Source organism: Acanthisitta chloris, unplaced genomic scaffold (assembly GCF_000695815.1).
Source record: "Acanthisitta chloris isolate BGI_N310 unplaced genomic scaffold, ASM69581v1 scaffold15912, whole genome shotgun sequence".
NCBI classification, from domain to species: domain Eukaryota; kingdom Metazoa; phylum Chordata; class Aves; order Passeriformes; family Acanthisittidae; genus Acanthisitta; species Acanthisitta chloris.
Window position 1 is genome coordinate 14,179 of NW_008660025.1, and position 15,097 is coordinate 29,275.

At 44.9% G+C, this 15,097-nt stretch overlaps 2 protein-coding genes across 2 annotated transcripts in view; both read left to right on the forward strand.

Moving 5' to 3' along the window:
* MAPK14 (mitogen-activated protein kinase 14) overlaps positions 1–6,238 on the forward strand; it is a gene marked incomplete at its 5' end in the record, with an annotated part of 15,533 nt that extends 9,295 nt beyond the window's left edge. The window contains 4 exons of the mRNA XM_009069663.1: positions 3,838–3,917; positions 4,461–4,539; positions 4,860–5,033; positions 5,798–6,238. Coding sequence (XP_009067911.1) covers positions 3,838–3,917; positions 4,461–4,539; positions 4,860–5,033; positions 5,798–5,865 — 401 coding nt within the window. The remainder of the gene's footprint in view (positions 1–3,837; positions 3,918–4,460; positions 4,540–4,859; positions 5,034–5,797) is intronic.
* Positions 6,239–11,577: 5,339 nt separating this feature from the next.
* Positions 11,578–15,097, forward strand: part of MAPK13 (mitogen-activated protein kinase 13) — an 11,245-nt gene continuing 7,725 nt past the window's right edge. Inside the window, exons 1-2 of the mRNA XM_009069662.1 lie at positions 11,578–11,866; positions 14,941–15,070. Of these exons, the coding sequence (XP_009067910.1) occupies positions 11,748–11,866; positions 14,941–15,070 (249 nt within the window). The 5' untranslated portion in view covers positions 11,578–11,747. The remainder of the gene's footprint in view (positions 11,867–14,940; positions 15,071–15,097) is intronic.

Below are 15,097 nucleotides of genomic sequence, written 5' to 3' on the forward strand. Positions count from 1 at the left end.
AAACTAACAGCAGGGTTGGGTTTTGGTGTGCCTGTGGCAGCACCACTTACACATTCTGTGTTTTCTCTTGTTCATCTGAGAAGTCACTGAAGCATATTACACAAGTAGCATCCAATGGCAAATGGGGCAGCAATATTGTTGGCACACCTGGTACACATGATTTTGAATGCCTTTAAAAGAATTTAAATATTTAAACTGAGGTATGGCATGTGACTTCTGAGACATGTTAGCAGTTTGAAATTTGCAAAATGTTTCTTGCATAAGAATGAGTGAAAGATGTAAGGGTTGTTTTAAATAGCACTTAAGAAAAGCCAGTTTAAATGAGCCAGTTGTGGTTAGTATAGTTGCCCCTGCTAATTCTCCTAGATCAGTGGATATTCTGATTTCATTTTAAGAATTGACAATTAAGACTTGGCAATTCAGCTAAGCTAAATCCAACTAGATACAATGAATTTACTCTTAGGTTTTGAGTGTTTTAAGTAGCTGGAAGTTGGCCAAGAAAGTTGACAAGTGAGAAATTAATTCAGCTGTTATTTCAGCTTTGTCATTCTGACAAAGTGCTATTTCCAGGGCTTTCAATTAGTGTAATATGTAAAACTTTAGACCAAAGTTCACATCAAAAGGTGAAGGTCTTAGCAAAGCATTAGTGGTTTCCTTCATACACAGTTTACCAGTATTACAGGAACTCCAAGTTGGGTTTTTTTGCTTTGTTTTTTTAAACAGGTGACACTTTTTGAAGTTCTTGTAGTACTCAAAAGATATTCTAACAAAGAATTGTAACTGTATCTTAAACCATCAAGAAGGCGTAGATCCCAGAAAAAAGTTTGTCTAGTAAGTAGACTATTTTTATTGAAAGGAAAATATGTAACTAGTTTGGTATCATTTTAAAGGCAGATACACACATTACAGTCTGAAATCACTGGGGAGGATAATTCAGGGAATAAGGGAGATATGCATTAATTGGTTTAAAAAAGGTATTTCCTGTCTCCTTACTGTCTTGAGTTTTAAGACATGAAACAGTGTCTTTGATAGCCTCCCCCCAAAAATTCTGTGTTTTGTCACTTGGGCTTTATTAACCAGGACAGCTCAGAGTGGTGTGTGGCCTCATGGAAGCTCTGTTGTGGATAAACAATTCTTTCCACCTGCAGTGTTATGTCCTGAGAGCGTTCCACGTAGATATTTTAAACCTGAGCCCATATTCTGTTTCTCTCTGCTGCTACAGCAGTGATGTAGGGCAGAAGAGAGATGCCAGTACTTTGGCTCCCTGCCCTGGTGGTCCCTGGGAGCTGGCAGAGGTGAGCACCCTCTGCCAGCTGCAGCACCCCAGCTGCACTGGGCCTGGGAAAGGGTTAGGGTTAGCTTGGAATGTGTTCACAAAAGGTCTTGACTTTTTTTGTAATATTAGTGCCTACCCTTTTCAGCCTTCTGCTTTACTTCAGCTGTCACTAATGCAACCTAATCCTGCTAACTGCGGCTTTGGTGTGGGGCCTGAAAGGGTGAAGGGAGCATGGAAACTGAGCCTTTGCCAGTGGGGTAAAAGCTTTGACTTCTGCTCCAGAATAATTAGGGATGCAGTTACCAATTCAATGCATGTGGTGTATTTGTTGACAAGGTGTTCAATCTGTGTGGTACAGACAGAGCTGTGTTATAAAGGGGTATTCAGTTGTAAACAAGAGGAGTTAATACAGTTTGCTTAAAATAGCTTTTCAGTCAAGGCCTTGGCAGGAATTAATTTTCAACATTAATAGGGTGATATGTTGCGCTTTTCATTTTGATTTCTCCCAGCATTTTCCTTTATGGTCCATCATTAGATATTGATCAGTTGAAGCTCATTTTGAGACTCGTTGGAACCCCAGGGCCTGAGCTTTTGAAGAAAATCTCTTCAGAGTCTGTGAGTTTACACTTTGATTGTAATATCTGCCCTTTCAGAAGTCCCAAGTTTGTGTTGTTGTTCTGTAGTCTGTCTGTAGTGTGTGTTGGGATTGATTTTCTGTTATTTTTCTTCCTTTGTAATTCTTCACTCTTGGATGGCTTTGAGCTGTTATGCAGTGTGTATCTGATCTTTATTCCTCTTACCTCTGCCCATGGTATGATTTCATCCTTTAATATTCTCATTTTACTGCTTCATGACTTTTGTTTCAGTTTGTGGGTTTATACTTTGATATATGGTATGATCAGGTGTTACTGGGGAAGTGGTTTTCACAGCTAAGAGCTTGAGGCTTGTCTCAATTATTACTTCTCTAGATTGCATACCCAGGGATCTTTCTAAACAGGATCAGGTGTGTTGTCCTCTAAACACACACAGTCCCTTCTGTAATATGATTAATTTCTGAAACACTGCTGCTACTATCTTTGTTTTTGTAGCATAAAACACCTTCCAGGTGTCTTTGTGGCAGCTGTTTCCAGGGCACACAGCAGAATCTGCTGAGCATATAACTACTTGTGCTATGTAGGATATTGCTGTATGGGACCCTTTTATTAAGGTAATAGCAGAAAGCTTTCTGCAGTCTCCTATTTGAAGGGTGACCTCTATTTTCAGCCAAACTGCCATTTGCTATATTGTACTAATCTTGAATTGTGAACTTCTGCAAAGACAGCGTTAACTGGCCTTTAATTTTACCTGTCTGAAGGTGGAGTGTATAGAAGTTAGAGCAGGGGATGGCTGCGAGTCGGGGTTAGCGAGCTGGTGCGTGCAGCGTGCCGTGCAGCGTGCCCTGCCGCGTGCCTCTGCTCTCGGGGTGCACAGCAGAGGATCAGAGCGGCCGAGAGTGTGATGAGATTATTTTGTGCTGTGGCCTATGTTCTTCTTCTTGTAACAGTGATGGTAAATGTGAAATGTGAGATTAGCCTTGAATTACATGTGATAAAGGTAGATGTGCACTGAAAATTGGAATGAATTGGCCAACTTGCTGAACATTCCACCGATTCAGAAACCTCTGGGATGTTCTACCCTTGGAGAGGTTAGAAGCGAATAGTGCAGCTTGCTTTGGTTGCCCTGTGAACTGACCTTAAGGCTAGTCTGGGATTTGAAGTATAGGGGATGAGCAAGATGACATAAGATGAAAGGTTGACTAAATTAAGCTAAAGAATTGTTTGCATATGTAAGTTCAAGTGGGTCTATTTAAAAAAAAAGGCAGTAAAATACTGTTTCTACTACTTTTTCCATCGTATACTTTTAGTGTGTCACTGTAACAAATTGTTTTTCTGCCACATTACTTTACTTGCTTTCACTTTCCCTGTTCACTTACATCAGCTAACTCTCTTATGCAATGCTAATGTTTTGCTAATTTTGCATTTATTGCCATCTTGTCACCTCGCCCACATATTGAAGCGCATTCAAAGCTCTTCGGAAGGTGTCAGTTGTGAGCCAATTTAAATTTGCAGCACGAGAAACACAAGTACTTTCTATGCAGCAAGAAAAAAAGCCAGTAACCGGCACAGAGTGTACAATTTTTGTTTCTGATTTAATTTTTATTCACTTTCCTAAGGCTGTATGTAGGTGCAGCACTTAAGAAAGATTTTGAGGGGGAGCTTCAGCCAAAGGAGATGTCTACTCTGGTGGCTTAAAACCGTTGGAATACGTGAACGCAACCATGTTGTAGTGTAATGCTGCTTACGTTGGAGGGAAATACTTGCTGTACTGGCAATTACGAACGTTGTTTTCAGTGTTCACTAGCGTAATTGCTAAACCTTTCACAGGTAGTGGAAAAATGCAGTGGACACTGACTGTATGCCTTTTGCTGTGTGGTTTGCAGAAGAGATGTTTTGTACGCAATTGTTTTCTGTTTAAATGGTTTTTGCACTGTTTTTAACAAAGCCCTTGACTAGGCACTTAAGATATTAACCAGCTTCAGCAGATCATGCGTCTGACGGGAACACCCCCTGCATATCTCATTAACAGGATGCCCAGCCACGAGGTGAGATCTGAGCAGATGAGGGGGGTTTGCAGGGCAGGTCTTCACTTAGAGCATTCACCATGTCTGTAAATTACATGCTTGCATGTGGCATGGGGTGGGCAATTAACTACCTACTCTTGAGCAAGAACTTTGTACTAAATGAAGTCTCGAGATTAGGACAGTGCATACTGAACCACAGACTTCTCAGACTTAGGCAAGCCTGGATGTGAGTTGGTTTTGCATTGTGTGCCATGCTGTGCAGCTTACTGATGGAGAGCATGCTGCACACAGCCTTTCTGGGACTCCAGGGAGTCAGCTGTCGCTGCACCTCTTTGCTTTTCAGTCTTGCATGAACCCCAAGTAATGTCAGCTCTTCCTCTACTGTCTTGAGTGACTGTTGGTTGGGACAGGATAATCCTGATGCGCTTAGTAAGTGTCAGAATAAGTAAAGAGAAGGCAAAGCAAAGAGACAGACCATAACAACCAGCGCTTCAGGATGGTTTAAAAGTACTTGGTCTTAGTGGCTGGATTGTATTATACTTCACAGAGCATTTATTTCCACAGGCAAGAAACTACATTCAGTCTTTGTCTTACATGCCGAAAATGAACTTTGAAAATGTGTTTATTGGTGCCAATCCCCTAGGTAAGGCTTGTTTATTAAATGCTGTGTTCTTTCTGAAACTGAAGCTAGCGTGTCCTGGGACACGAAGACATTTCCAAAGTTTTGTTCTGACTGCAGAGATGGTACAGAACAGGGCTACAGACTGTTTTCACACTGTTACTGCTACGAAGTATGTGTGGGCTGAGGGTGTAAGAGGAAGAAATTGTGGATGATGGGTGGGTCCTGAGAAACTAGATTCCTCATATACCTTGGGTTTTTACAAGCTTACATTTCAGAGCACACTGTCACACAACTCACTGTATAAAATCCTTTTCTTTTTTTCTCTTTTGATGCTCTTGCAGCTGTGGACTTGCTAGAGAAGATGTTGGTACTGGACACAGACAAACGCATTACTGCAGCGGAAGCCCTGGCCCATGCCTACTTTGCTCAGTATCATGATCCGGATGATGAACCAGTGGCAGACCCCTATGACCAGTCTTTCGAAAGCAGAGAACTTGAGATTGAAGAATGGAAAAGTGAGTCTGTGGTCATAGACTCATAGAATATCCTGAGTTGGAAGGGAACTCACAAGAGCCATCAAGTCCAGCTCTTGGCCTGCACAGGACATCCCTGAGAATCCCACCACGTGCCTGAGAGTGTTGTCCAAACACTTCCTGAGCTCTGGCAGGCTTGGGACCATAACCATTTCTCTGGGGAGCCTCTTCTAAGTGCCTGACCACCCTCTGGGTGAAGAACCTTTTCCTAGTATCTAAACAAAACCTCCCCTGACACAGCACCTGCTGCTCGTGAAGAAGCTGCAGACTGTTATAGGTCTCCCCTCAGTCTTCTCCATCCCGTGAGCTGCATCCATCCCATGAACTGTGTGCGGTTCAACTAAGCCACAGTAGTTAGAGGCACAAAAGAAAGTGATAAAAATACGTGCATCCTGTTCATCCTGAGGTCCTTACATGGAGTGAATCAATCGCATGCTGTGCACATACTTAGCATAGTCTCTGGGAACTAATTATTACTAGGAGCATGCAAGCATGTAGGTGACAGTCGCTCATGTCTTTGTTTGCAAGCTTATTCACATCTCCTCAGTGCTCTGGAAGTATCTTTTATTGTGTATATTAGTCTCTGACAGTGGTGTAGCCATTCTTTTCTTTCTTGTCTTGTTTTTTTTGTTTAAAATAGTGTTAGAACCTTTAAGGTTGTTTTAGGTTTTCTTGCACAAAGGGATGTCTTTAGTACTGCTGTTTGTAGTACTGCTGCTAAGTTTCTGTTATGCTTTTTCCACTAGGCCTGACTTATGATGAAGTAATCAGCTTTGTGCCACCACCGCTTGACCAAGAGGAGATGGAGTCCTGAGAAACTGCTCTCTTCTGTTTGTCCCACTTCACTGTGAAGGGAAGGCCTTTTCATAGGGACTCTCCAATTATTCTTCAAGTGCCTCATCACAACAATATTCTCTTTGGTGGAGGGGTTTTGTGTGTGTTGAATTGGGGAGGGAGGGGGAGGGAAGAAAGCTGAGTCTATGTAAACATGCTGCATGCTCTCTTGTGTTCTCTGTACAGCCTGGGGCAAGCCTCTGGAGACCTGTTCTGACTGCACTTAGTTCTTCCAGAGTAACAGTGCACCACCAGTTTGCACTGCTGGGGCAGGGTGGGGAAGTTGACATTTAAAGGTTTGGTTACAATCATTGCCATTTATCAATTCTCTACAACTAAGTAAGCTCTTAAAGAGTTCTCTGTTTTCTTCAGGACCTAAAGTGGGGTCAAGGGATATCCTTGTTCAATACCAGGTGTCTCATTTACATCCAGATCTTCCTGGTACAGCAGAATGCAGAGGCCTTCCAATGTCTGATTCTTGGAACATGAAAAGACATTTGAAACTGTAAATATGTTTGTGCCTTAAATCAATGGGGAGATAGGGGGAACAGAAGTCTGGAGTGGAAATCTCTGACCCACTGTTTTTAAGGATGAAGGTTCCCAGATAGCCAGGCACAAACTCAACATAATCAGGAAAATAATTTTCTGAGGCAACAGCCTCAACCCCTGGATTGAGTATTCCTGTGTTTTTCCCTTTTCTCCTCTTGTTGTGAGACTTCCCAGCATTAGCTCTCAGGAGACAGGTTGGAGTAGATTCTTGCTAGCCACACATTTGTGTATTCTGTTCCTTAAAAGGTGGGGTGTTTTAGCATGTTTAGCTGTATGTGCATGTAGAGCTGCTTGATTTTTGTCATTACATTTTGGGGATGGCCCTGGGGCAGTGAAATCGTCAGTGAAATGTTCACTGAGTACCTCAGCCGGTTCACAGAGCCCTCTCTTCTGTGCTGCAGCTCATTGTGAAATGCCTGCCACTCCAGAGGCTTCAACAAGGACAGGATGTAATACACAGCAGATAGAAACAGACACCTTTTCTTTGTTCTGACCTCTTTGCAAAGAAGGAGAGCTTGGGCTGGAGGGTTTCTTGTGAGATCAAGTGTAAAAAGTGTTCTTTAAAGAGGCAAATGCAGTATCTTGTGCCAGAACTTAAGTTATTTCCTGGAAAGAATTTTTTTAGAAGTATTGGAATCCAAAGCAAAAAATAAGCATGCATAAACACACAATCACCCTTTCACTGTCTATATCTATAAATATAAATATTTATATATAAAACTAACATTTAAGAGAAATATTTTTTACCCTCTCAGATAAGAGCTTCTTGACTGTTTTTAGTGGGTTGATCTCTGCCTGAGGAAACATGAGAAGGGAGCGTGTTTGAATACAAACATGGTTCAAATATTTTCTATTTTATGGGACTCTGCATGAATGAAATGCCCAGCGTTAAAGACTGACCAGATGGAGGTTTCTTAGCACATTTGTGTGCTAGAACTGTAGCTGGGTTGCTCAGGAGCCCAATTTTAGGGCTGCTGGAGGAGATGTCTTTAGACATTGATTTGTTGCAGGCATCCTGTGTGGGTAATGTACCTGTGTATGTGAGGAGAAAGGCTTTTGCAGTATTTTGTGTTCTGGTTACCTATGGGGCAGAGAGGAGCCGCCGATCGTGTTTTCACACCATGTTTTTGAAGAGGTGGCACAAAAGGGATGGGTTGCGGATGACAAAGCCATTGATTGTTCCTAGGCTACTTCCCAGTGGTCTCTTCAGGCCAAACACTTCATAAAGGTCTGGACTGAGACGAAAGGAGCAGTTATGTCGTGCTCTGGGACAAAACTCTCCTCAGCCCAACAAAATCAAGACAGGAAAACCTCCCTTTTCTGCTGGACCAGCAGTCTGGGTATTCAGATGAAAATGTAGATATAAGATGTAAACCTACAGCAAGATTATTTTTATCAGCCATTTTATGTGTAGATGCTACAGTGTGATTTCATGTGGAAATATTGCTGAAGATTTTTAAAAGTATAGACATTGTGCGTGTGTCTGTGCGCGTGTGTGACTGGGATTGTTCCATTTGGAGTCTGTCCTTTGAGGGAGCCCATGTGGCATGCGCTCCCTGCTGTCAGTCAGATGCTGTTCAGCTGCCTGCAGACTGAGCAGGATGCTGCACTTGAAAGAAGAGATCTGCTATTTCGTTTCTATCCATGAATTTTGCTGTAATTGGTTATGCCAGATAAGATGTCACAATACCACTGGTTAAAAATAAAATCTATTTTTCAGATGTACTGCACTAATGGTACGTGCTAAGCTCTTGCACTAAAGGGTCAGTTTAGCATGGGGTGAGTTTCTCCCTTGTGCCATAGGGGATCCTGTGTGTGATGGCTGGGGTGGAAGGGCCAAGGCTGTGACTTGGTGGCTGACTCTTGCTGACATGGGGCTTGTCTGTCTTTGTCCCAAGTGACTTCTTTGCTACAAACATAGGTTTGAGTCTGACTGCAAGTACTGGGCACAGAAAAAAACCCAACAACTTTTATTTCCTGCTTAGTGCAGGGAAGAGTTAATTCAACACAAATAGATCAGCCTTCTGCTGCTTACCTGGACCTGGGACCTTTCCCCAGTAGTACTGGTTTGTGCTTGTTTGCTGTCTAAAAGTGATTTATTTTTTTTTTCCTCTTCAGCTGCTGTCTAGTTGTTGGTAGAAAAATCTTTAACATAGTGGAGATTGTCCGACTTCTATTGCGCATCGGTGTTACTCAGAACTCAGATTGCCGAAAGCTGCGATCTTCACGCTAACACAGCCATCAGTCATTGGAGTTCCCAGGCTTTGATGAACCAAGGGGGGTTGCATTGATCCCAGTTGGGCAGCTGATCCCCACAGTGTGCGCGCTCTCCTGCCACAGGACTGTGCAGCAGTTTGGCAGAAGTACAAAGAACGGGGGGGGGGGGTGTGTTCTTTCAGTTGCATGAGCCTTCCTGTTCACTTTTGCTGTCTGCTAGCCTTGGTACAAACTGAAGGTCATGGGGAAAAGCCTGAACTGGGCTGGTCATTTGTTGTTTTCTGGTAGAAAAGAAAAAGTCCAAATCACCCGAGATGTATGATTCCAGAATGTGCTCAGTTACAGTATAACCTCTTTAGCAAAAAAGAATCAAAATCTGTGAGAATTGAATTGGGGAAAAAACCTAAAGCAACCACACCTATAAAACTCATGAAGCTTAGCAGTCAGTGTACAACAATTAGAAATTGTTGTCTGACTATGCTCCGATCAGTGATGGGGCCATCACGGGTGGGAACACCATGCTGGAAGTTCGGGTCGGTCCATGATGAAATGTCTGTTACTAGAAGGGAAGCATGGTAAAAACTGTATCGGCACCTCCAGCTGCGCTGTAAAAAGCGCCTGGGAGAAGGATGGTTGGGTCATCCTATTATTTCATTTGGTGGCCTTGGCAGAGTTAGGCTTGTGGTTGGACTTGATGCTCTTGAAGGGCTTTTCCAGCCTAAAGGTTTCTATGATTCTGAAGTTTCGTGTTTGATTTGAATGGATGTTCTGCCAGTTGACAAGGGTGACAGAAATGACAGAGACACCAATGAAAAGAATAGGCTTATTTTACTATTGGTCTTTAAACAGGAAAAAGATTAATAGAATTACTTATATGGTTAGCTTGCAAAGCCCTAATTCAAGCAGCACAGACTGTAAAATGAGTGAGGTAATGCACCTAATCATTCCTACATACAGGAAAGAATAGTGATTAAGAAAGATACATCACCAGTTGCCCCAATACTTTCCCATCCCCCAGACCCACAGTCGCTGGGAGCCCCTGGGTGCAGCAAGGGTTTGGAGAGCCTTTCCCAGCGATTTGGGAAGTTCTACACAGTGTGTCCACTCGTAGCTGAGGTGTCCAGAGTCGCTGCTAGAGGCTCCAGCTTTTATGGGCCAAATCAGCAGGCTAAAAATAACCTGTATTTGTTTTGATTTGATGCAGAAAACATCTGGTGATATTCCTTTCCGACCACCTGAGGCTGGGGCTTGGCCAGAGCCCAGGATGCAGTTGGTGAAGTTGCCTAAAATACTGTGCAGATAACTGCATGGCCTTGGAGCTTCCTTGGCACAAGCATATAAAAGTTATCAGTCTGTAAGTCATCTTGTTTATCCATAACAACAGCTAACATAAGGAGTTTGCTAAAGTTATATCTATTATTAGCCGTTTACCCCACTAGCACAATTACAAAATGGTCAGGATTCATCTATAAGTCAACTCTGGCTTGGGCCTAATGTCTAAGCCTTAGGATTTCAATGGGTCATTTGAATTAACTCATCTTTGTATGCCCAGACATGCCTCAGCTATTTAGGACTCCTTAATTGTGCACTGCTTTACCTGCATGTGCAGATATGGTTGAGCAAGGATTGTGTTCATCAAATGACCAAAGGAGTTAGATGTTTGCTTATAGACCAGTCGTTTCTGCCGTGACGCCACTTGCTCACGGTGGTATTTATAGAACCTAGCCAAGCAGTGGTTTATTTCCTGACTCTGCTGTTGCTGCAGCCAGGGCTGATTGTACAGATATGCACAGGCAGGGTTTGAACACTGCCATAGCACCTTGTCCCTAGTTTGTGTTTTACAGAGCAGCAGGCTGTACTGTGGCTACTTGAAGAACATAAGGGCCAATGCTGATAGGTGTTGCAGTGGTTACCTCTAAGCAGGGACAAATTCTCTTTCCCAACCCCTCTGACAGTGCTTTCTCTGTATTTCTCATTTGTCAGGTAACTCTGCTCTAATCCTGCTGCACAGATATTCTGGGATCAGGGACACCTTTGCAGATGACCCGTACGGAAGGAGCAGAGGCTCTGGGCAGGGTGGAGGGCTGGTGGGGTAGAACACTGTTGAAGCAGCTGAGCTGGCTTGGTAAGGTGCAGCTTAGTCACTTCCTTCGGAAAGCATGTGGGATGCACTTACCATATGTGTGGGAGACCTGCCTGAGCCTCCTAATGTTGGAGCAAAGTGTTGAGGTGTTCTCTGCTTACCAGGAATGTGCCTTCTCACGGCCTGGGTTTGCTGGTCTGGTTTGGTCACAGTGGGCACAGCAGTGAACCTGGGCTTTGGGCTGTCCAGGAAGACCCAAGAAGGGGGTTAGACCTGCTGCAGGAGATGAAACCAGATGGATCAAAGCCTGGGGCACAAACTGTTGTCAGGATGTTCCCATCTTGCAGCTGCTCCTGAACCTCCCCTTGTGGCGCTCACCTGTATGTAGGTGGACAACCTCAGCCTATTTTCACCACATCCCCGCTCTGCTGAGAAGCCAGTTGGGAGAAAATTGCCATAGCTTCCTTGCTCTTCTGTGGATCGAACACCATGGTGGCCTTTGTCACAAGCCTGGAGCTGTCCTTCGTCAGCTTGAAAGAAGAATGTCCCTGCTTGTCTGACAAGGTGCTGTAGATTGTCCCTCAGATTCCCTGGCTCAACAAGCCCTTACTCATCCACTTATCTGGAGGAGTGATGTCATGAGACCTCCTCCAAGCCCCGCGAGGATATTTCTTGGCTGGTGAGGGCAAGTGGAGTAAGAGCACTAGGTGGCAGGGCCTCCCAGAGGGGCCTGTGTGGGGCTGGTGCTCCACTCCTGCAGCAGAGCCCAGAGGCACCTGCACGAGACTGAGGCGTGTCAGGAAACCTGATGCCTCACCTCTGCCAATGTGGAGGCGGAGGGAGGAGGGTCAAAAGACATGTCCCTTCACGCTCGCAACAGCTGAAAACAGAGAAGAAAACTTGCGAGAGCCCTTTTTTACCAGCGCAGGAGGCTGTGCTGTCACGCTCTCACCCCAGAAGCCCTTCCATACTCCAGTACTCTGGGGGGGTGGCAGTCTCACACCCATCAGGCGATGAACATCGCAAGGAGAAGAGGCTTTTACAGACAGGAGGTGAACAACACCCTCTGGGAGCTGCCCAGGAGATACACGTCCCTTCACCCCCTGGGATCTGGAGCCTACGGCTCGGTGTGGTGAGTAGGGTACTGCTTGCAGCAGCACAGGGCGAGTTGGGGGTGTTTAGAGTGCCATGCCGGGGGGGGAACACGGAGGTGCTTGTCAGCATCCTTCCATTAAGAAGGGACGTTCGCGTGTGTGACGGAAGCAGTTTGTCTCCTGCTCCACACGGGCAGTGAGCTGGAGGTTTGGTCTCTTGAAGAGAATGTTTCCTCCTGTGGTCACCCCGGGTGAGCAGAGGGGGCTGGTCCGGGTGGCTTGGAGCTTCAGCTCACTTTTGGAATCAGGCAGGTTTTGAGCTGTTTTGGTCTCGAGCTTGCATTAACATTTCTATCTGGCAGCAGAGGCAGGAGGAGGGGGGAATACTTGGGTGTCTGAAAGAAATTTTTAGATTATAATAGAGGTGGGTACTGGAAAAGGGTGTCCTTGCTGCTTAGTCTAAGGCAGGTGATGCTGGGCTGCCTGGGGAAAACCAGCTAGAAAATACAACCCCCACCCTGATACTGTTTCCAGTTTGAAATCACAGAGTAGTAGAAATTATTGTAAACCAGGATCGGTAACAGACTGGGACTTCCTTCATGCCTGGGGATAATCCCCAACCTATGAGAGAGCAGCATGAGCTGCTGCTAATCATTCAGCTGGGCAAAGGTGCCTGTAGCTAGGGCAAGCAGAAGCCAGACCTCACATGGCTTACACTGACAAACTGGAGATGGTCAGCTCTTTGAAAGGTTAAATATGAAGCAGTCCATTGACAGCATCTGAACAGAGCCCTTGTTTCATAACATGCCAAGCTAAAAATAAATTTTTAAAAGTGTGTCCCTTTTTGTAGGTGTTGGGCAAAGTCTATCCTGCTGCAGTCACAGCACTAATCCTGAAACCCTGGTGCCCAGGTTCTGTCCTTGTCCCCTGGCTTCCAATTTACAGAGGTGCCCGGTGTTTCCTTTCCTCACTTGGCTGTCCAGGTGCATTTAAGCTTCTGAGATGCTTGAGTCAGTCCTGCAAAATCAGGCAAGACTTGACTTGTCATTTTTTAATATTTGTACAGTGTTCTCGGTTATCACAGAGGAAAGCGCGAAGGAAAATAAAGACAGGACAAAAAAAAGGAAGAGAGAAATCCTTCCTGAGTTTCCTTGCCCATACCAAAAAAACAGACATCAGCAATGGAAATCTTTACTCGTCCCTGTGACAGTTTTGGCTGCTCTGGAGATCTTGAGGAGGGAGGAAAAGGTGTTGAAAACAGCCCGAGGGTCTGCGGAGGTGGTGGTGGTATGAATGGACAGTGCTCAGCAGGGAGGCCTTGGTGCAAATTCCAGTACAAAGCAGAGGAAAACGGCCGTGGAGCTAGGATTTGCTGTTCTCTGCTGAGAATTGCTGGGAAATTTTCCCACTGCAGTATTATTGAGCAGCTGGCTTTTACACCTTCTTGAGCAGCTGAGAAACTAACTCAGGAGAAACAGCAAAGACTTGTTTCTCGCCGTCTTAATTCTCCCAAAATCCGTAGTGATTTGTCTTCCAGCTGAATGCAATCCTGAAAGAAGTGTCTTCTGACACCTCCAACACTCACTGATCTCTGCCAGCAAGGCCTGGACACAGCTGTGCCTGCCCAGCATCATGCCAAGCTGTGTCTGCTCATTCAGCCTGGGCTGGGAGGAACATGGTGCACTCTCCCAGCTGTGTTGACTGAATTAGCTCAGCTGTGCTTATGGTGATGGCATAACCAGCACTGCCTGTGCTGCACAGGTTGAAGCTCCATCACCCAGCTCTCCTGTGTTGAGTGGTGGAGTGAGATGCTCTGTAGGTCAGCAGCTGGGAAAGCAGGTAAGAATGTGTACTCTCAGATCAGGAAATCTGCCTTGAATTCTGCAGAAACTGTTTGACTGTCTGGTCCAAGTCCCTTCCTCTTATTTCTCTGGCGCCTCAGAAAACTCCTGTCCCCTCTGCCAATACCTGCAGAAGTCCTGAAAGGGAGATAACGTTTCACTAAGAGTCCTCCTAAGATACCCTGTGGCACCTTCAGTGCTGATACTGCCTCGTGTCGCTGTTCCTGCACTTCCTTTGCTGTTCCCAGGTGAATGGGGAAATGTGTCTGTGCATGGCTGCAGGATGCAGCTAAAAGCCATGGGATTGAATCAGACAATTTATAGCCCTTCTGTTTCCACATGAGCTCGGATAGGGATTTATGAAGTGATGGGGAACTGCTCTGGAAATTCACAGTGTGATTTGGCAGGGAAAATCCTTTTTTTCATCTGTTTGCCTCTTGGGAGTGGTAAGCAGGTTCTGAGGCACCCCTGGAAAATGCCACTGAGAATCCCAAATTACAGCTGTCTGTCTGAGGGCCTCCCTCCTCACTTGGAAGCTGGGGCCTCCTTTGCAATTTGATCAAAGAGTCTCCAGAAAAAAAACTGTCATGGGATTGCCATGTCCAGTTGCAAGCAGCAACTGTGACCAGAGGGAATAACATCATGTCTGTAGTGATGGCTGTTGTACCATGTTTTCATTAGCTTTGTAGAAGACTCTTACTTTCAGCCAGACCAGCTTTTACACAGAAGCATATTTGTGGCATCAAAGATCCTGACTGTAGAATTAATTCCAGTAGCCTGTATGTTCAATGTGAGGCATCAACTGTCTTTGCTCCAGAATATAGTGAAGGTGGCTGGCCTGCCTTAAAAGACAACAAACTCCAAGCAGATGGCAAAGCAGAAATCACTTTCTTCCTCTATCTCCATGCATTAGGGAAGAAGAAAACAGAGTTAGAACTAATCCTGACCTTTAACCATTTGTGTTTCCCTCTTCTCACAGCTCTGTTGCCTCTAGCTTGTTTCTGCAGGTTACAGGGAATAAAGATGAGCCACTCATACTTTTCTTGGTATTCCACCAGGTCCTTCAAAGAGTGCAGGCTGTGGTCTTCTGCTCAAAGCCACACAGGGTAACACCTCTGTGTGCAGAGCTCCACCGGATTTCTCAGGGAGCCTTTCTTTGGTGTTCTGTGAGCACCAGGATAAGTTCTTCTCTAGCAGACAACTTTGGGGACTGCAAAATTTGTTAAAACATACTGCTGATGTCAGAATTGGCTTTTATTTGTCTGCTGCAGTTCAGCCATAGACAAGAAGACAGGGGAGAAAGTGGCTATCAAGAAGCTCTGCCGCCCATTCCAGTCAGAGATCTTTGCCAAGAGAGCATACAGAGAGCTGATGCTGTTGAAGCACATGCAACATGAGAATGTAAGTACTTGTTTCTCTCTCTTCCTG